This window comes from Populus nigra, chromosome 1 (genome assembly GCF_951802175.1).
Source record: "Populus nigra chromosome 1, ddPopNigr1.1, whole genome shotgun sequence".
Lineage (NCBI taxonomy): Eukaryota > Viridiplantae > Streptophyta > Magnoliopsida > Malpighiales > Salicaceae > Populus > Populus nigra.
The window spans coordinates 19,332,232-19,355,190 of NC_084852.1; the positions used below are offsets into that span (position 1 = coordinate 19,332,232).

General features: G+C 35.7%; 3 protein-coding genes across 3 annotated transcripts; all 3 read right to left on the reverse strand.

The window, feature by feature from the left end:
- Positions 1-546: 546 nt before the first annotated feature.
- LOC133668415 (D-3-phosphoglycerate dehydrogenase 1, chloroplastic-like) lies at positions 547-3,697 on the reverse strand. The gene is made up of 4 exons (XM_062088255.1): positions 3,128-3,697; positions 1,823-2,310; positions 1,640-1,735; positions 547-1,523 (listed from the first exon to the last, which is right to left on the reverse strand). Exons 1-4 carry the CDS (start codon positions 3,663-3,665, stop codon positions 852-854), a joined length of 1,794 nt encoding a protein of 597 aa, XP_061944239.1. The 5' UTR covers positions 3,666-3,697; the 3' UTR covers positions 547-851.
- Positions 3,698-6,083: 2,386 nt separating this feature from the next.
- Positions 6,084-8,417, reverse strand: LOC133699624 (probable carbohydrate esterase At4g34215). Its single transcript, XM_062122954.1, has 2 exons — positions 7,587-8,417; positions 6,084-7,357 (listed from the first exon to the last, which is right to left on the reverse strand). Exons 1-2 carry the CDS (start codon positions 8,130-8,132, stop codon positions 7,127-7,129), a joined length of 777 nt encoding a protein of 258 aa, XP_061978938.1. The 5' UTR covers positions 8,133-8,417; the 3' UTR covers positions 6,084-7,126.
- A 5,535-nt stretch (positions 8,418-13,952) lies between these two features.
- Positions 13,953-17,726, reverse strand: LOC133701038 (receptor protein kinase-like protein At4g34220). Its single transcript, XM_062124803.1, has 2 exons — positions 15,703-17,726; positions 13,953-14,806 (listed from the first exon to the last, which is right to left on the reverse strand). Exons 1-2 carry the CDS (start codon positions 17,351-17,353, stop codon positions 14,142-14,144), a joined length of 2,316 nt encoding a protein of 771 aa, XP_061980787.1. The 5' UTR covers positions 17,354-17,726; the 3' UTR covers positions 13,953-14,141.
- Between the last annotated feature and the right edge of the window lie 5,233 nt (positions 17,727-22,959).

Sequence of the window (22,959 nt, forward strand, 5' to 3'; positions counted from 1 at the left end):
CTTGCACTCATGAAAGATCACATTTGTTTGCTTTGCTCTTTAATCGCCGGCCAAAAATAGACGGTGCTCCTCCAAAATTGCAAATTATGGGCCAAACATTGCTGGGCGAATCTAACCAATTTAGACTTGTTTTTGTATTTTTTTAAAAAAAAATTTATTTTAAATTTATTTTTTATATATTTTTAAATTGTTTTGATGTTAAAAATACATTTTAAAAAATAAAAAATATATTATTTTAATATATTCAAATAAAAAATATTTTAAAAAACAATTATTACCTAATAAGCTAGAGTTAGAAGATATTTAAAGTATTCTAACATTACCGAATAAGCTAGAGTTACAAGATATTTAAAGTATCCTAAGAGTTATTTTTTAAAATAGATTTTTTATAAAAATATTAAAATATTTTTTTTTATTTTAAAATTTATTTTTAATATTAACCTATCAAAACAATTCAAAAACACACTAAAATTAATTTAAAATTAAAAAGAAATAATTTTTAATAAAACAACAACTTGAAATTAGCTCTCACACAATGCTAATAGATTCAAGTAACAATCATGTTTATTCATTAATAAGCAAGACATAAAACGCCACGAGAATCATGAAACATTCAAAAAACTATTTCATCCATGAGGACATTGAAGATGAAAAGAAACCTGAATTTGAGGCGGAAGGCACAGGTACATCTTTGAAGTACATTCTCAATCTCAAACCTGAATTATTTTTTTCCTCTCCCTACGCTTGCTACTACAGAACACTCAAATCAAAATCGGGCGCTACAATGAAGTAATGATACCCACTCGAGTAGAATTGCCAAAGAAAAAAATTCGCAAAATGACAAAGCCACCCTATAACTTGAGGAAAACAAACTCTTCAATGGCTGGGATATCGCCAATCTTTTTCAAAGTTTCTTTGCTGGGTTGCTCATCAACTCCAATTGCCATGACAGCTTGCTTTCGTGGAGCAATCCTTCCAACACTCATGAAGCTGACATTGACATTCTCTACTCCCAACACGCTTCCAACCTTGCCAATCATACCTGGCTGATCAACTTGTCGGCACAGTATAATGCTACCTTCCAAGCTCACATCCACCTCAAAAGATCCAACCTTGGTCAAATGGGGAATTCCATCCTTCACTCGTCCCTCGACCTTAATCTCCCCATTCTCAGATATGGCACTAGCGAATTTTGATTCCACATTAGCGATTTGAACCTGGATAAAGTGAAGTGGACTCTCAGGTGAACCATCTCCAAGAATGCGTTCTTCACTTATTCTTAGTCCCCTCTGTTTAGCGCTGAAATCAGCATTAACCAAGTTCACAAAAACACTGGATATGGGCTCGATCAGACCCTTGGTGATCATTGCACGGAGCACCCTGGTGTCAAGGTCATCGGGAGCCCTAGCAGAAGCATAAGTCACTTTCACATCTTTCACACCACTTCCACCTGACACTAGCTGGACAGCCAGCCTCCCAAGCTTCTCAGCAAGCTCAACAAATGGTTTCAGCTCAGTCAGAACCTGCAATGAAGTAAGAACAATGACGGGAGAAAAGATTATGTCCCTTTCTTTCACCAGAAAAGCTGCATGGATTAAACAGAGAATCGAAGTAAAGATGACACGGTCTGTAATGATACCTCAGCAGGCACCATTGGTGCATTGACAGAAGTAGAAGCAAGCTCCCCTTTCAAGGCTCCAACAACAGCTTCTGCTATTTCAATAGCCACACCTTCCTGCACATCAAACCAGGATTCTGTTTCATTCCATGGTAAGGAAAAGAAGCAAAAGGAGTATTATTATTATCTGACCAGTGGCCACACCTGAGCTTCCTTAGTACTGGCACCAAGATGTGGGGTGACAGTGACCCTCTCATGCTGCACTAACTTGCTGTCTTGTGGAGGAGGCTCCACGGTGAAAACATCAAGTGCTGCCTGAGCAACAATTCCAGCATCCAATGCCCTTACTAGGGCATCTTCATCAATTACTCCTCCACGAGCAACATTGACAATCCTAACTCCTTTCTTCATCTTTGCAAAAGTCTCATCATTGAGGATTTTTGCTGTAGCAGGAGTAAGTGGCATGTGCAAGGAGATGAAATCTGCAGTTGCTATGGCTTCATCAAAGCTTACAAGCTCCACACCAATTGCCCGAGCACGATCTGCTGGGGCATATGGATCATGAGCAATCACATGCATGCCAAGCCCCTTAGCACGCCTAGCAACTTCTGATCCAACCTTTCCAAATCCCATGACAGCAAGCGTTTTCCCAACAAGTGACACACCCACATATTTGTTCCTCTCCCACTTTCCTACATTAATCAAGAAACATATGAAATAAGTGCCTCTGGACAGTGTAAATCAAATCCAACTTTACCATAATAAGTGTTCATATGAATTAACATAGTTGGCACCAGAAATAAATGACCTGATCGCTGCATTAGCAATCATGGAAGAACTCAATAATTGTAATCTTATGATGCGCATTCAATATATGCACCGAACCATAAACTTGAAGTAGCCATTATGAAAAGATGCTATGTAGTCAAAAGGACATGGATTAAAAATAACTTTCCTTGACAATATTTAAAAGTTTTCTACTAGCTACAAATCAGTTACCTGAATTATGCCGTGTTTTTGGTTAAATCTTTCTTTGAAATCTCTCTAATAACGCAAAATTTCGATGTTTCTCTTAACTCATTATCCTTAAACCCTTTCTAAACCCACCCCACCGTAAGCATGCTCTGCAAGGATAATAAGTCTTAATTGGTTTTTTGAGAGAATAGCGCGTCAATAATAAATCTCTTAAGCATCTACAAAAAACACATGCAAACCAGATTTCGCCAAGAAAAAAAGAAAAAACAAAGCACGACAAGCCTGGATCTGCCAAGTACAAAAGTACTGTCTTTTTCCAGGTAGTAGTACTACTTTCCACTCCAACTTAAAAGAAATCCAACTTACACAAGTTTAATTTCCAAAATTAAAACTCTAACCCCTAAAAACACCATCGCTGCAAAAATAATGCGCTTTTACCGAACCAGCTTTTCAATCAGGACCAGGATCTAAAACTCAAAAAAAAATTAATCTTTAATCACCCAAAAAACAAAGAAAATGAAAACAATTAATTACCAGCTTTAACAGAGGCATCAGCCTGAGCAACATTTCTAGCCATTGCAGCCATCAACGCAATCCCATGCTCTGCAGCGGCAACGGTATTAGCAGTGGGAGCATTAACAACCAAACATCCATGTTCAGTTGCAGCAGCAAGATCAACATTATCAATACCAACACCAGCTCTGCCAACAACCTTTAATCTACCACCAGAAGATTCAAACACTTCACGACTCACTTTCGTACCGCTACGTACAATAATCGCATCACAGAGTGAGATCTTAGTACAAAGTTCATCTGGGCTTAGATTGTAAGAACAGTCAACGTTTGCAAAGTCTTTCAGGAGATTTATACCCGCTTCTCCTAGTTTTTCTGCAACTAGGACTGTTGGCTTTGAGTTTAGGCTTGCGGAAAGGACTATGAAACGTTGTCTGCGCGAGGAGGTGAGGAGGGGCGAGAAAGAGGGGAGTTTGTTGGCGGAGGTGAGGGAGAGGGAGGAGAGGTTTTTCTTGGTCGCGAGGAGGCTGGAGGCGGCGGTGGAGGTGGTGGCTGCCATTTTGGTGAAGATTTGTATAAAGGAAAAAAGGATCTAAGGTGCGATTTTATATGTGTGGGGTTTGGTGAGGGTTTTTGGGATGTGAAGCGGAAAAGTAGTGCACGCGCGTGGGAGTTCATGATCGGGGCGCGTTGATTGTTGAGAGTGGGGGGTTGGCAATTCACGGGGTCCAGGTGGACGAAGATGGTGTGTTTGGTCCTTTAACTCTCAATTTTACTGTTTTTATCTTAAATGTGATTTAACTCCTAAGATGATTGATAAAATGGAAGATTATAATTATCGATACAGCTTTTCCACGCTGTCGCAGCAACAGAGCCCTTAACAAACAAACTGAATCACGGTGAAAAAAAAGGGTCCTGAAATGCAAAAAAAACTATAAGAGCATCCACGCTCTTTGCAACCGCGTGAAGTTTAAGGAAGTGGAAAGGTTTAGACTGGGCGAATCAAAGACGGGGAGTATGGTGGGATGGGGACCCAGAGGGTGGTTGGATTTGGGTAGGTGAGGGAAGGGGGTTGAACAGATCTGTCGTATACGCTTTACTTTTAGCCGTGGAAGTGTAAAATCTGAGTTGGTGAGCGATTTGGATTATTAACAAAAATGCCGGAGACATCCACCTCACCACATCATGAGTAAGAGAACGCGATCACGTTCCCATTAACATAATAAAAAGGTAATTTTAGATTTCAGGACGTGCTGCACCCGCCTCCTGGATGCCGTGCAGGCGTGCACGCTGCTACTTTTTTTTTTTATTTAAATATAAAATTATTCATTAGTTAACTTAATAATCATAAAAAAATGAGTACATTTCTTGTCTACAAGTTTAAATTTGTTACTTCCAAAATTATTTTGAATTAACATAGTAAAAAATTTATTTATCTTTAAACAATTTAAAAATAACAAATGATTTTGTTGTAGTGAACGAAGTCATGAACAAAAACATTATTATACTGTTATAGTAAACAGTGCTAATTGATCAGGACCTACCGGGGATTTAGGTTCTTTCAATAATATCATATATGTTAAAATTCGTGTGTTTAATTACCCAGGAGGTGATATAATAGTAAAAACTTTAAATTAAGGAGTTTGTTTTTCATGTGAGTTCAAATTCGAGTCATGTGGTTACTAATATAATAATCACTGAATGTTTATATGGTCGTTAACTTCAAAGTTCATAGAATTAGTCAAGATACGTGCTGATTTAAACACTCATATTAATAAAAAAAATTGATATGTTTATAAAAATATATTTTATATTAAATTTAAACTCAAAATAATATGTGTACCGATGCAGAAAGATACACCATAAAATGCTACAAAGAAAAAAAAAGAAAGAAGAAGGTGTAATTTTAGTGTCAAATTATTATATTCCATCACACAATGACATAATTTTGCAAGAAAATGACTGGAGCACGTTGTAGTGGTGGAGTCTACAGACTGGTTGAAAATTGGATGCATCGAAATCCATACATAACATACCGGAAGATCCAGTAGTTTTAAACCAATGAAAAATTAAAGCAAATTCGGTGTAAATTTTAAAGGGTTTTAACTAATTTAATTTTAAATTTATTTCTTGAACGTTACTAGTTCGAGTTTTATAAACTTCGAAGCTACTGAAAACTTACATGATCATTAATTTCAGAACTCGTGTAATTAATCGAGTTACATTCAAACTAGTTTGTACATTCATGTTAATCTAAAAATAAAATTTAATGTATGGACCGTGTGTGCACATAGTGATGTGTGTTCATACCTACTATCATTTAGTTTATTTATGTACCTTTTGGTGTGATGTTAAGATCTTCTATTAAAGCCACTAGATTCCTTCACGAGTCACGACCCACACGATTGGCTTTCAAGTAAGCTTTCATGATATGATATAATTGACTCGATGTTGGATACATAATTATTTTATATTTAATTTTTAATAGTTTATAAATTATAAATTTAATACATTAATAATTTTTAGAATTGAACAATTGAATTAATTTTTTTTTAAATACTATAAATATTCATGAGTTAAGCTTATATTATTATTTTTCATAAATTTGTTTTTAAAGATAAACGCACAACATGAATAATAGGTTCCATAACACCCTCATGTCAGGTTTAATTTTTATACATTACACCATCGAATAAATTATAATTACCTTCCCACTCTCCTCCAGTAAAGAAACAAGCACTTTTTTGTTATATTAAAAAAATCTAATAAAAATTTTAAAGTCAAAATATTTCTAAATAAAATAAAAACAAATGATGAATCTATAAAAGTATTAAATATAAATATAAAAAGAGCGTAAGATGTACAAATAGAATTGGATTCACCAGATTTTAAAAATCGTAATCCCATGATATCTATTTCTTAAATTAATTGATCCCCTGTAATCTAAAATATCTGACTTTGATTATTCTATGTAAGATAATGCAAATATTAATATATTACAAAATATTAAGAAAAACAAAAGAAGCCGACCTAGTCCATATTTGCTAGATACCCAAAATGCCAAAAACCCAATCGGAATAATACAGTAGACGACCCATGCCTGACCCGGTTTAAATTTGAAGTGGTATGGGGACTGAACTCTTCACTCCAGGGTAATAATTCATTGTTGTTTCTAGAAATGAGCAAAAAAATTAAAAAATCAATTAAATAAAAAAAACTAGAAAAAAAATAACTGAAAAAACTAAACCATGAAAAAAACCCGATTAAACCGATTAAAATTTTAAAAAAACTGACCGATTCAATTCTGTTTTGGTTTTATATGCCTGAAACCAAAAAAATCAAACCAATCTGAACCTAAACAGAAAAAAACCAAGCCAAAACGAGCAAAACTAAAAAAACCGAGTCAAACCGATTTGAACCGGGTTTTATCCTAAAAAACCAAACAGAACCAAAACTGGCCGATTTGAACTGATTTTGATTTTTTTAAAAAAAAAATTTAGTTTAATTATTTTTTTTTAATAAAAACTAAACTAAATAAAAAATAACCACCCCAATCTGTTTCTATAAACGGGGACACAGTCTTATGTCGGCTAAGCTTTGGCCATGGCCCATATTTAACGTAGTCTTTGTTTGCTATAGCTTAAAGCCTTAAACAGAGCCAACATAAGCATACAACCTCCGATGGAACCCAGCTGGTCACAGCTCACAAGTTCATAGCCCAAAATGGAACCTGAGTGGGCCAAAGCAATGCGCTTCTCCTTCTCTGTTCCATATTTTGGTATGATCTGCAATGAACACTTGATTTTTTGCTGGACGCAAAAAACAGATTACTGATTTTTGGACTGCAAAAGTTACTTGACAATAGAAGTCCCAATAACAATTCTAGCTAAGATCCACCGAACCCCAAATTGCTCCATCGGAATCCGGGAATCGGCAAAAAGAAAAGGGGTAGAAACAAAAATTAAATCAACAGTAGAATACAGCAAAAGATCAGGCACAGGAAACCCATTCCCCTTATTTTTAGCAAAGCAAGCAAGAAAAGAAACGTTTCCATGATGGTGCAAAATTCTTGAGGTAAACTTCTGCCAACATGTGGCCCAACTTAACCTGAGCTTCAGTTGTTAAGTGAAGATGATCGTCTTTAAGATCCAATCCCATGGCATCCACACATACCACATTCGGTAGATTAATCCTTAGCTGTGCTTCTCTCACCTTATCCACATACTTGCCATCTCCTGATGTAATTGCTACCTGCACTAACACAATACATATCACCAATTTAATCACACAAACAATCCATCAGCTCTTCTAATTAGTAATAAGCTACTACAATCTATGTGTTAATCACTTCTTTTTAACTATACGAAAATTCACTGCACTGATCAAGCCAACAGTTTGTCCACATGAAGTGTTCTAATTTTTCTAATGAATTGAAACAAAAGAACAATGTGGTGTTATGATTTGATAGAACGATACTAGCCATAACAATTGGAAGGGAAGGCAGACCAAGATCCTCTCTAACATTCTCAATAAGCTTCTCCATGTTCCCCTGGTAAACCTCGGCATCATGAATATCCGACGTGTCACTCTCTCCTTGATACCATAGCAACCCCTTGATTTCCCCACCATCTTCGACACTCTCTTTGGCCCTTTTCACCATATTCTCATACAATACCTCTCCACGCCCCCACCGTGTGATGGCCGTCCCACCCACCGCACACGGCACCAATCCCACCACCACCCTCATCTTTTCCCTCACCATGTTAGCAAACGACATGCCGGGTCCAACCCCACAAACTTTTTTCGAGTCGATGTCAGCATGTAGTGGTTCATGTGCCTGTTCCCAATGGAGCTTGGCTGAAAAACGGAAGATGTCTTGATGGGGTTGACATTCTGGTGGGACTAACTTGTCCCAGTACTGGTGGTTGTGGTGGTGGTGGTCTTTGCAAACGCCTCCGCGACCGGCCATGTTGCTTTGCCCTGATAATATGAAGATCTGCTTGCTTGTTTTGGGTATTTCTTCCATCTCAGATATCTTTAATTAGTGAGAGCTGGCTTAGGTTGGAAAATTGGAGGGATGCTTTTGAACAGATTTCTGGTATTCTCCCTTTGGGGATCTGTATATTTCATATTTCGATTGGGGCCATTTTGTTGAATCACTTTCTTGTTGGACAAACTCATGGATCGATGAGTTGGGGGTCCCAAGAAAAAAAAAATCATGAAGTCAAATTGGTTATTTTTTAAGAAATTGTTACGTGGATTGTCCGCCTTGACTGCTATGCCAGTGCAGCTCATTATAAGAATTCAGTCTTAACTCTTAAGCGATAGCATTACTCTAAATAATTACTCCGCATGGAAGTTTAAAGATTTTTTAAATCACTTCTACGAGCTGCCCGGTTACAGCTAGCCCCAGCCCACATTCAAATTTTGTGTAATTTCTTTTGCAATTAAATGCTTATCTAGCTGTTTATGGGAAGGACCGAAGGAGTACCAATCGTCTTCTGTCTCAACTCCCTTTTGATGGCTACCTTCATGAATTTACGCGAGTAATTTTGTTTTTCCTGCACAGGGGATCGTAAAGAATCGCCCAACTTCAAACGCATTGCATGTTAAAACGAACACCCACACTTTCTCTTGTCAAGCTTATTCGTGTCGGCCATTTTATTAATCATCAGTCTTTACAATTGTTTCATATCAAAGCTTGACAAGTATACGAGATCTTGTTGGACAGTTTAAATAGTTTCTGAGATTGTTATTTTTCTTTAATGTAATGATCAGATTTCTATAAAATATAAAATATGTATATAAATCAACAACAGAAAGGAAAAACTAATTTTCAGTATTTGTTGAATGAAAAAAAGACTTGAAGAAGTAGATTGAAACAAGGATCGATCATTTGTCTTTAAAATAATTAATTGTTTGCTATTTGATGATTCTAGTTTGATTATAATATTATTTATTAGATGATGAATTTTAAATACAATAAATTCAAAAAATTTCTCTAAAATAAGCCCAACAACACTTATTGGGCTTGGCCGTCATAGCTGGGCCTAACACCCAGAGAGCCTGGGCTCGAGCTATTACTAGGCGTGCACCTCAACACTCTTGTAGAGTTGTGCTTCCACGCCCAAGCCTAATGTGCTCAGACTCGGGAGCACACCCTAAGTCTAACATGCTTGAGTTTAGGCAGCGCACTTAGATCTATTTCTCATCTCTAAAGGACCTGAGCCCAACACTCACCAGAGATTTTTTTTCAAAATCTCATGCGGATCCCCCAATATTTTATACTGATCTGATACATATTATTTTGAGTAGAATACAACTAAAAATATCATAAAAGATGAAATTACATTCTAACCCTTTTTATCCATAAAAGAACAAGATTCGTGAGTTATAAATACATCATGAATCATTTAAGTCAAAGGTTCACAATCTCTTCATTCTCTATTGTATATATATTTTCAGAGCATCTCTTTCTATACTATTATTGCACTTTCTTTCTCTATAGAGTTATTGGCTTTACCATTAGAGAGTCTCCATGTCTATCAAGAAAAACCTTTTGCATGAACTAGCTACCAATCACCCGACTTACCAGGCATCACCTACTACCACCATAGTTACTGGTCACCTTGCTTACCAAACATCACATTTTATCAGTTACCAACCCTCTGTACTTTCCATAGCAAGTCGTCAGATACCTTAACTATGAAGAATAGATCAAAATGCTTGAATTAAAAAATTAATCAATTATCCAATATATCAGATTTATTCCTAAATATCTTGAATTTTAAAACTTATCATCAGGCTTACTCAATTTCTTATTCTTGATAATACAACTAAGAATAAACAACGAAATAAAATTTATATATCACTCTTTATAATAGTTCTACTAAAGAAAGGTAAAAGAAGATTAGAAATTTTCTCCACAATCATGTAATAATGTTAGAATTATTATTTTTTATTGGCAATTTTGATAGCTAATTTTAATATAATTTTCTTATAAAAAAAAATTACAGTTTTTTAGTCGAAAAACACACGAATTTATTTGAAGTAAAGTTTTAACCTGCACAACTTTTCATTCATATCCTATCATCTCTTTCTCAAGTTGGGCGAGAGTCTACACACGACAAAAATCGAAGTTCAAGACACCACTTCTGTCCAGTGGGAAGATGCTTGAATCTAGCACAAGTTTTTATATATCGGAAAACGCTGCATCTATATATAGAGCTATTGCAAACAAATTGATAAATTTAATCGAGCATTTTCTTTTTTTACTTCGTACAACATCACTTCTCATTACGGGTCTCCAGCCTAGGTGAAGTAAAAAACTTGGAACAAACAACTTGAATACAAGACAGCAGATTAGGAATTTGTTCGCCTTGTTGTTTTAATCAAGGATAGAAATTAGGTGCTACCTACAGAACACACACACACACACACGTTACACATATATATACACACACAAGTGGTGTAAACCTAACCTGAATGATGGGAAGGAAAGGCAAACGTACCAAGATCCTCACTAACATTCTCAACCAGCTAGCTTCTCCATGTTCTCCTGGTATGCATCGATCAGCATCAATCCGAGTAGTCTCTCCTTGGAACCACAATAAAACCCTCAATCTCTCACTCACTCTCCATCATATTCTCTGTCATCACTATTCATGTTTTAATTTGATGTGTTTTCAAGAAAATAAAAACATCAAAACTCATAAAATAAATATATTTTCGATGAGATTAATTAGCTAATTTCTAGTCATTTCATTTTTTTAAATCATTTTGTGTACTGCTTTTTGTATCGAAAAGTTTTTCTAGAAAAAATATAATAATAAAACTTAGAAGAAAAGCAATAAATAATAAAAAAAGAAAGCAACGACTGCACAGCGGTGCAGCTGTTTCCGTCTCCACGGGCACCAGCAACGACTGCACCTCTGCACAACACCATGAGCTCCACTCCAGCAACAGAAGCGCACCACTTCCAGCTCTAACAGCATTGCAGCATCCGAGCAGCAGCGGCAGTCCAGCAGTGCAGTGGTGGGCAATAGCAGTCCATGAGTAACAAAGTCCAGCGGCCTTGTCTCCATTTTTTTTATTGAAGGTCTAATCCTCATACTTTTGAAGCATGAACTCCTGGATTAATGCATCATTTTTGTGTGTATGTTTTTATAATTTACATGTTTGATTTGGAAAGAATGTTGCAGAAATTAATTTATTCACAACGTTGAATTGATTTTTTTTTTATGGTTGAAATGTTGTTTGATATATATAATTTTTGTGATTTAAATTGATTATGAAAACATTAGTAAAATGTGCTTGATTGATTTTTTTTAGCTGTTAAGTTAATAATTGAATTGTTTTTTTTAATAATAATATTTTTTCTTAACTCCTAAATATTTGTTCAAAGAATTTAGTATCATAAGTTGACATGAGTTAAAAACCTCACTAGGTTTTTATCTTTAGAAGTACTCAACAGTGAATGTAAAAGTAATAATAAAAACATTTATTTAAATCATATTTTTTTATTATATTGACGTGAGATAAATAAATATTTAATGAATTTTCTCAACCATCAATGATTTTATCCTTAAAATTGATAAAAAACAATATTGAAATTACTTGAAAAAAAATATTTTTTGCTCATCATTGAAATAAATATATTTTTTAAGTTTTGACTAAGAAATTTATCTCTCATGATCGAACCACCAAGGATAAATAAACTAACATTTGGTATTATCCTAAAAAGATGACCCAGAGATAATAAAAAATTTTAATATAAGACTTCATTTTGGTGTCAATGTCGGCGTGGATTGGTTCATCTGCTGGTTCCTGTTCCTGTTCCTGTTTGGCTGGTTAACGGAGGAAGTTTGGGTGAGGTCGGCACTCTAGTGGTACCGCTCCGTCCCAGATCTTATTGGGGGTGGTTGGAGTCTTTGACGACGCCGCCGCGACCGGAACTGTTGCTCTGCCATCCTAAGATGAAAATCTGTTTGGTTGCTTGGGCCATTTTTTCCGTTTCCAGATGTTAATGGGCTAAAAGAACTGAAGAACTAATTAGGGTCCAACTACAACTCCTAAGTTTTGTAAGATAAATTTGGGGCTGGTTTCTTTCTTTGACTATTGAGCCCAACCGACCCATTAGGTGGTAACTAATGTAAGGGCAAAAACACATTAACGTCCATTTATTTGTTGGAAAGTAGTTTTTTTTTTAAAAATAATTTTCTTGAAAAATAAATTCCTAAAAAGTGAATTATTTTTCAATGTTTGGTAGTATCATGAAAAATAAATTGAAAAACATTTTCCAGTATCTGGTTATGTTATAAGAAATAAACTGGAAAATAGCTTATTAATGTTTTATATTTTTTCAAGTTTATTAAAATAAAAAAGAACAAATATTACAAATTAAAAAGTTGAATGAGAATAGAATTGAAAAAAATATAATTTCATAAATTATTTCAAATAAAATAAGTATCAATCAAAAGAATGAGGCCCAAACGATAAAAAATTTCAAATAAAAAATTGATAAAAGAAAAGTAAATAAGAATCATAAAAATAAGAATCAAAGTCAATATAAAAATCAAATTAAATTCAATTTCAAGGGATAAATTTTTTATTAAAAAGGATTCAAACAAAATATATACCAATCAAAAGTTTGAGGATCAAATTTGATATAATCAGCAAATAATATGATATTTTTAAATTTTTTACAATTTCTGAAAAATATTTTCCACTTAAAATAAAAAAAATACTTTTTAAAAATAAAATCAAAATTTTTAATTGAAAAGGATTTTTAATTGATAAACTTTTTTCATGCTAAGTAAACACCCTCTTTGTTTTGGGAGCTTATGAGATATTATGCTGAACAAATATTTCTAACATAAGAATTAGGAGGTCCACGTTCGGCTGGTACGTTGGAGCCGTCTCCTTGTCCATTGGTGCTGGGTCACGATCATCCATAGACCGCAATGGTCCATTTTGGATCACGACATTGACAATGACTTTGAATATTCTATGCCTTTGCTTTTGAGATGGGCCTGCTGCTATAATTCCCATTTTTATAACAACCTTTGGAGTCGTTCCTTCCCCAACAAGAAGCCAACCAATCCATCATGTTTGGCCACCCAGAATACATGACCAATCCATTTCGGAACATTAATTCTTGAACTCGCCAAAACTAAAAAAAAAAAAAAATTGATTGGATACCCACTTCAAATTAAGTATTGCATATCTTTTTTCTTTTTATTCACGTGGAGATGTTGGAGTCAATTTACGTATATCTCAATTAATTTTTATAAGTTTTGAAGTTAACGATCAAGAAAGTTTCTGGTGGTTATCAATATTAATAACTATTGGTTCAAACTTGAGACCACAAGAATAATCGTTGCATATCTAAAATTATATATGGATGACATTCTCAAATCACATCTAAGCTGAAAGCAAATTAGATAGCATGATGGTTATTATCTCATTTTCAAATATAAAATAAGATTGTCAAAAGAAAATCTCTCATTCAACAATTAATTTGAATGGAGATGGTTGATTTAATATTCATTTAGAAAAATTATTCCATGTATCCTCTCTTTTTTTTTTAAAAAAAAGAGCATAAATAATTCTTAGTCTTAGTACGTATGGTAATTTTTATTAAAATATATTAAAATAATATTTTTCACATAATCACATAAAAAACAATTAAAAAAACATAAAAAATAATAAAAAATTAAAAATATTATCTAAATACAATCTCAAACATCTGTTAATGAGAACATGGATAGATACCATTAGAATCTTTTGTACCCCAAAAAACTATCAAATTATAAACAAAGCAGACAAATATTGCTACCATATAGTATTATTATATTTAGGAAACAACATTCGATTAATTAATTAATTAAGAGTACATACATCACCTCCTCATACAATTAAGATATCGACATTAATTCCTTTTGTTCTTATGCAATATTCAAGTCAACAAAAGATAAAAAGAAACAATTACTCTTTAATACAACAAAGGACACTTTTATGGGACCCAAATATGTGATTAGTTTGAAACATTAGAGCAAGGGATCTTCTCTAGGACTTGAAGCGCTTCTTTCATGGACGGTCTCTTTTGGGGTACAAAAGAAGCACAGCTAAAACCCAACTTCAAACATGCCACAATGGCATCCTCCTTAACCTCCACGTTGGTCCGGATTGCCACATCAGCCAATCTCAGAACCCGGTTCTTGTCCTCCATGATTGAACCGGCAGTCCACTGGCTCAAGTCTCCATCTGAAAACACTCTTCCAGTGAGAAGCTCAAGCAACACAATGCCAAATGAATAGACATCCCATTTAGGGCTTGGCTTTGGATTATTTAATGACTCGGGCGCTTGATATGGCAATGAGCTTGCCGCGGAGGAGCTGGAAGGCGCATAGTGGCTGCTGGCATTTATAGAGAGGTCTTGCGTCGTGGAGGCGAACCTTTGGCTACTGAAATGGCGACTCGAGCTGCTCGTTTTGTTGCTATTGTTGCCTAATACAAGCCGGTCTAGTCCGAAATCCGAGATTATTGGCTCCATGTCAAGGTTCAAGAGGATGTTGTTTGGTTTAATGCTGCCATGCACATGTTTCTTCCCGTGAATGAAAGCTAGTCCTCTAGCCACTCCTTTTGCTATCTTGAACCGGACTTCAAGTGGTAGATGACTCGGTGATGAACCTGGTTTCCCTGAATTGTATAGAAATAATAACATATTTGAGGGGGGAAAAAGAAAAAAAGAACCGGAATATTAGACAGGCCATTAAACTAATGAGATGTTAATCAATCATTAAACTAGAGGATTAATTCCAATGGCTGTCAGTTAATACAAGATCTATGAGGAATAGTGTAATAATGAATTAAACTAACACTAGAAGGATGCAGACAAAAAACACAGTCCAGAACTCACGAGGAGCTAACACGGGTTCCAGTAGCAGGTGTCTCCTAGATTGCTATACAATAAGTACCAAGTAGTAGGTTTCTTTTCTTTTCCTTTTTCGGAATTTAAGAAGTGGTGGTGTTCAATTAAATATAAAGTAAAAAGGTCGGTTTTTTATTGCTGTTTTTCTACGAAAGTGACACGTGAACCGGCGCATCATGCGTTCTCTTTTTACTGTGAAAGTTTTCATAAATATTTTTTATTTAAAAATATATTAAAATAATATTTCGGTGCAAATGTTCTATGTAAAATCTGATAATTGAAAAAAATAAGCTTTGATTCTTGAAAGCCGAGCTAAAACTACGTGATTATTATTCAGATCGAAGCTAAACGAATGTTTCCATAAAATCAGGCTTTGTCAAAGAGTTTTGACTCCTTAGTTTTGGACCGTCTGATCAACTAACAGTGGATCCCACGTGGAAAGATCTAACTGTTAACCCCAAACAGCCTAGTTTAGCGAAAGCCCAAGATTTTTACAACTATTTGCTCCTCAAAGCTAGGTGAAGCGGAAGAAAGCGCGCGTTAGCAAAAAATTGTGACAGAACACTATGTATAAGGAACCTGATAATTTAGCGTCACTTAGCAAAAAGCAGGGAAGTATGCTAACATGCGCTAGAAACAGAGAGAGAGAGAACAGAGGACTTACTGTAACCAGCGGTTGCGAGGCTGCCGTTGCAGACATAATCATAGACAACAAGCTTCTCATCACCTCCCCAGTAAAAACCACAAATCTTAACCAAATTTGGATGCTTTAATTTGGCAACAAGCCTCACTTGATTCTCAAAGTCTCTTCTCTCAACTCCACTCTCTCCAATCCTCCTCACTGCAAAAGCAGTACCATCACCAAGAACTGCTTTGTACACTATGCTTCTTCCACTTGTTCCCAGTACATAAGCTGATGCTTTTAGCAATGTTTCCAACTCAAGTTCTGTCTCCCCATCTAGTACCACCAGCTTACTATCTTTTTCTTGATTGCTCTCGCTGCAGTTTGCGTTGTTGGTATCTTCGTTGTCTTGATCGTCATCAGAAGTGGTTGTTCCCGATGTTTCGTCTCCTTTTAACGTTAGGCACGGCCAATTTATAGGCTTCCTTGTTTCGATCTCTTCTTTTACTGCAACGGTTGTTGAAGGAAGTGGGAGTTTTCGCTCTTTATTCGGTGGGTTGGTTTGGTTGACGAGTGTCTTCTTTTTTCTGATTTGGTACACATAAAGAATGACCAAAGCAAGAATGGCTATACCGGCCAAGTCCGAGACTGCAATGGCTACAATTGTGGCTGGTTTTAGCCCACTTTTGGCTTGATTTCGAGTGGAACTTGGACTGGTTCCTGTTGAGTTTAGTTGTGGGGAGCCCGAGTCCAATGATTTGGGTATGACTGCAATAGCTGGTGAAGTAGTTGAAATATTTGGCGGAGTAGAGATGGTTGAAGGTATTGAGCAAAGATTTGACAAAGGTTTTCCACAAAGGTCCAGGTTTCCTCTAAAAGAATCTGTTTTTTGGCTGAGCAAAGATAGAGACTCTGGGATTGCTCCAGTTAGATTGTTGAATGAGAGATCAATACTTGCTTTCTCTGGAATTCTCTTTGCAAAAGCTTGTGAAATTGGTCCTGTAAGCTTGTTGTAAGAGAGATTCAAGTAATGCAAATTATCCCCACCAAAATTAAGAGGCAAAGAACTGTTGAGTAGATTAGAAGACAGATCTAACACCTCAACAGAATTGAAGCCACTAGGAACAGAACCTGAAAAGTAATTAGTCCTTAAAGAAAGAACTGTAAGATTTTGCAAAGCTGTCAAATATTCAGGTACCTTCCCAGCCAAGGCATTATCAGAAAGATTCAACAGCTGTAAACTCTTCAATGCACCGATAGACTCAGGCAACTCACCAGAGATCTCATTGCTTGAAAGAGAAATCACTTGTAGCTCAGTTGCATTAAAAAACGAACTTGGCAATGACCCATTCAAGAAATTGTTGGAAAGATCAAGATGTCTTAGGTGTTCAATGTAGCCCAGGTCTGGTGGGATAGAACCCAGAAGCTGACTATTGGGGAGGACTAAACTTGTGACCCTGAACATATCTGGTGTTCCCGGCAGGCCTAATTCTGTGCATGTCACTCCTTTCCAAAAGCATGGTGTTTTATCTTCATAGTTCCAGGTTTCCAAGACTGATAATGGGTCTCTAAGGATGGAGTACTTGAAAGAAAGCAAAAGTACCCCATCTGTGCTGAGAGCAAAGGTTGGAAGTGCAATCCCAAGAAGGAAAAAAGCAAAGAAATGGAGATAATTGATGCTACTGGAACTCATGGTTTCTTGAGCTACTGAACCATGCCTGGAGTTGAACTGCGCTTCACGTATTCATAGTTTGAGAAAGAGAGAGAGAGAAGGAGATGGTGACCCACTGCAGTTGTAGTTGTTCTGGTGACCAAATCGATGAGAATAAAAGGATGGAGCAGAGGAGGGACGGACAGAAGCAGTTAATGTAGTTAAAGTGCTGTGGGTGTAATGAAAGGAACTTAACTAGACATGGGACATAACAGAAATTTAGCTGTGTCTTTTGCTTAATGTTATGTTTTTGGATGCAAGAATGGATGCCCTGGAGAGGAAAAAAGCTGGTTTGTTTGGATATGGCTGCAGAGAGGGAGGCTAGCAAAAAGAGTGGTTCTTTATTATTTACTGTGTACTTCATGTAGTTGGTATAGTGAAGAGAAACAATAGAAATGGTCCAAATGGAGCCATTGAATTAATATTAACTTTAATTAATAAATTGTTTTTTTATTTTTGGAAAGCAGGGAGGAAAGAATCTTGTATCTGCTGCTACAAGACACGTATGTGAGTTGGAGCTCATCAGATTGCAGAGGACCCTATAAGTCCACCATCCTATTCAGTATTGACTCAATTTGAACATCCCATGTCAGACGGAAGAAGAAGAAATAATTAACGTTGCTAAGTTGCCTGTCCAGGGCTCAATTCAGACATAGTTTTTTAACCTGCCCGGTAGACAAACTGTTTCCAGGCCTCGCCTCTAATTTTTTTTTAAAAAAACAAAAGGGTATTGTTTTTATTAAAAAATTAACAAATTATAACCAGATTCTTGACAGGTTTTTACTGAATTAACCAGGATAAACCTGAGATTTTATCTTCTTTTTTTATTTTGTTTAAACTAAGCCCAGTTTTAGACTTTTAGTCCTCAATCAGCCTCTCACACTGTACCAGATTTTTAAATTATGATTCCGAGTAGAAAAATAAATTTTCAAGCACGCATTATTTTGCGTTCTAGATGGCTCATCTATTTGAGAATCCAAACAAGGGGTTAAAAAATATAATAATAATAATAATAATAATAATAATACTATAGTGAAAAAACATGATTGCTTACGTGTTAATTATATTGTTTCCATGCATAATAAATAGTAAGATTCTTTTTATTAAATTTATTTTGCCTCGTTCTACAATATCTTTTTATGTTGAATATTTTTTTCTTAAAAGAATCTAAGAATTTATAGTTTTTCTTTTAATTTGTCAAACCAAATTTGTTCTCTTGGTAGACTTTAATTTTTTTTAGTAAGATAAATCATTTATGTTAAAACTAGAATTTGAATTTGTATCATACGCAAATATATCCAAACAATACATAATTATATCATTTTTTTTTATGTTAATCAATTTTGTTTTATTAACGTGAGTATTTGAACCAGCTTGCGTATATTTCCATTAATTTTACGGACCCTGAAGTTAACAACCATATAAATTTTCAATAATTTTAAGATTTATGAGACTCAAATCAGTGACCTCAAACCAGTTAAAAACCATATTAATTCACTTTAATCTACATAGTAGAATTGTTTTTTTTATTTATATTTTCCCTTTTTAACTTCATTCAAAAAAAAAAAAAGAGCTATTAAATTCCTGTACCACACAAAAGAAAGTAAGTGAACCCATTAATCTATAAACATTCCTCCCATTTTTCAGCATCTGCAATATTCAAGTGCATGTAACTTGAAATTCTTTACAACCCTAAAATAGTCAAGTTAATCCCTGTTAAATCAAGTCATTAATTTGTGGAGGGGAGGAAAAAGACTTGACGTGTTCTTGACACACAGGAAAGGGGCCCTGACCAAGGATAATTCTTTTTTCGATCAAATCTGGACGTTCGTATGCTAGTGGTCTGCCAGATAAAACTACTCCCATAGCCGAAAGCCAGGACAACCAGCCTTGTACACACTTGAAAAGAAACATCCATGGCCATATCCACTCCTCCCTTTCTCCATCTTTTACTGCAGCTCGCCTCACCCTATCAGTTAACGATTTTTATTAGAAATACTCGGTTATGGTAATCCAGTTATAAAGTTGATAAACAACTCCATTATGGCTAGTGCTTTATTTGTGGGGCCATGATGTTTTGTTCTACGCATGCTTGAAATCAAGGAAAGGTTTTCAAAATTCTTTGAACAGCATAAAATCCGAACCCCTAGGCACCTTTAGATCAGAGTCACGGGTTCATGTCACTTGATAATTGATCACCAGGTATTAACTACGAGAACTTATTTTCTTGATGCTCTTCACATCAAACAGTCCCGAAATTTGGCAAGCTTCCAAGCAAGGAGATATACGAAGAAGCCGAGTCAATTTTATCAAATCTTAGATGACTTCATAGAACATCATATTTGAATGATAATTTAAGTCTGCTAAATTATATATGACGAGCATGATTTTGTGAGGATATAAGATTTGCCTACCAACTCCGCCAAATCAAACCAAGCCCCAAGAATTATAAATATAGTTCTGTTCATGCGAGTAAGTTTGGAAAACTCTTATAAAATGAAGAGCAAATGCTCGCAAGTATCAAGACTCGTAAATTCATAAATCACAAGCTCGTTAAGATTTAACTAAAAAAAGGCCACGGTACAAGGGGCGTAAGCTTAAATTTAGGATCAGGGGCCAATTTAAAAAAACAAACATGGTAAGCTGGAAAATAAGATAACAAAGAGAAATCCACACAGATTATAAACGATTTTTGAGAAAGCAAAACGTGTATTTCCTATAAAATAAACTGTATTTTAAAGGGTATAATTGAAGAAAGAACTAAAATGTAAATATCTTTAAAGTTTGAGGTGCCATTACCCCATCATTCAACCTAGTTCCGGCCAGCCCTGTCAGCATGATACTGCAAGGTTTAATGTCTAAAACTATGTCAAACCAACTTGAAGATTCATAGTTCCTTCGTGATTCAAGAATCTCATCAATTCTTACCACACCAAAAGTTTAGTTCTCTTTATAGCCGGTATTGTTTACGATCCTTACCCGTGAAAATGCATGCCGGTATTGTTTCATAAACTTGGATTGACCCTAAATTAACGAGGGAGCACGACAAGACTTACGCCATAGTGGGACGGTGCATCTTGCAGGAGCAAAAAATGGTCCCAAATTAACCCAACTCTCCCCTCTCCAAAAATGGTGCAACGTTTCTGATTTGTCTGAACTGCACGTGTAGATCTTGTGGTGTGAAAGTGTCCAATATCTTTCCTTGGCAAGTCAGGGGATGTGATGCCATAGTGGTACTGGCTGCCTTGATTTTGTAATAAGAACCAGTCATTTTTAAGTTACAGTAAAAAAAAGTTGTCGCTCTAAGTTTGATTCAATAATTCTTAATCAAGAATTTAATTTATAACATATCATTAATGGATCGACTTCCTTTTTCGTCCAATACCGATAAAACATTTTTCTGATGATCCTAAGTTTTTTTTGCTTTCCCTGCACATGCATCTAATTCGGTTTCTCTGTGTTTTATATGAGAATCATCACGCATACTACGATAATATGCTGCGGTTCCATTGTACCTATAGCCTTGGGATGCTTGGCCTGTTATCTAGCATGTGCTGCCACTGTTACAAATGTTGAGAATTATGCTGCCATAGATTAGCTCCACCTGCCGCTTGATTGATTCATTGAAACCCATTTTAATTTAAGCAGATCTAAACTAAGCATTGAAATGTGAATTAATTTTGTCTAGTTTTGACAGGATTCACACGCAGACCATGCCCCTTGGTGAAAACTAGAGCTACCACCAGTACGGGCTTAGACAAATAGGATATCCAAAAATTTCTTTTCATAATATAATGAATGAGCTTTCAAATTTAATGCCCATAAAAGTTCAATGAATGAGTAAAGAAGTGAAGAAGCTAGCTAGGTTTGGCAAGAATTCATGTCCTCTTCAGCTCCTACATAATGTCTTAGCAGGTCGTTTCCATTTATTGCAAATGATTGAGAACAGAGTACATTAATTCCTTCTACTTGCATTCATAAACTTTAGTAAAACGTAACGGAAACCTTTTTCATTCGATTCAACGGTGAATTTTACTCTTTTTTCTCCTTGCTACTAGAACATAATAGAATCAAATGTACTTTGATGGAAGGAAGTCTAAATACTCTTGGATTGCATCACCTGGTTAAAAAGTAACAAGCGTGAAAATGGTGTGCATCTAGAACAATTTAACACTTCAGATGACTTCAACCATGTGCATTCATATGCCCCTCCTGTTCCTGACTCAGAATATTTTACTTTCTATGTCACCATTTACCAGCACTGCCCTTTTTTTCCAAACCAGTCTGCTACCGTCGTCCTTGTTTATCTAGAAATGGTTGAAGATATATATCTTCCATATGTTCACAGACAGCAGGGTACGCGCGGATCTTTTACATCATCTCAACTAATATACAATTAATTATTTGAAATCAGTCACTCCAAATCATGTTAATCATTGGATCCACATTCGAGCTTAGAGAGACTCCCAAGAATCTATGGAGCCTAGACTTCACCATGGGCAGATGTTCTGCAACTAGGGACAGTGGCTAAATACAAGGTTTGGCTGTATCCTAACTCACAATATACCGCTGTTTGCCTCGTGATAGAGGATTTAAATGTTGTTTTGAAAGACCCATTCAAAGGGTTATAGCAGCATGTTTGAGCACTACTCCCCTTCGATCTAGGATTATAGCTGGCTGAGCAGAACCATATCCTAATTCACCTTCTGATATATCGCGACCAACACTCTATTTTCTCTAATTCTCTCAGCGTTATAGGCTATTCATTTTGGGTTTCAGACAGAATATCAGCAAATGATGACCAAGTCATGCATGGTCAAACTGAGCTCATTTCTCGTGTTTTATATTAGACACCCACATGAACCCCGGTCAGTTCACAGTTTCCTGTCTATCCCAAATTCCGTGAGCTAGTTAGAAAGTTTTCTAGATAGGAACTGCATCTCACTATTCCAAAGAAGAGCAGCTAGAATGCTACCCCCCCCATGTTGTCCATGTATGTGAATTGGACGCAGAAAACCTGTCCAGATATCCTATCTTTCAAGTATCATCATAATGTAACTGTTGCGATACACGGCTTGGGTTCTGTGGCAGCTACTACGTTTGTCTCATTTACCTACGTCTGCACGTGAAATGAAAAGCAACAGTTTTAGATCCGGGTCAAGATCAAAACGAGTGGAGAGATATAGTAGGGGCATTAATTCATTTCCATTCTCTTTATTTTTTAATTAAATTTTAGCTAGCTCTCTGGAAAGTTACCTCATCTATCTACTTTTTTAAATAGAAAATATTTTTTAATAAATTAATAATAATAATTTTTAAAATTCAAATACTATTTCATCATCAATATTGCGAATAGACTCTTAACAGTTAACAAGAAGTTTGTATTCCTTTCTTTGTTCAAACCAGAAGTAATTTCTGACATGCTAGCATATATTGTGCAGCTCAGCCTGAAAATCAGAATAACAACGGCAATCCAAGGTTGGAGGCAAAATTCAGTCGAGAAAGGACCAGGCAAAATACCCTCTCACGTCTGCTCCTTTCCTGATTGCATGGAAATGGAAGGGGCAAGATTTTGCAAGAAAAAGTTG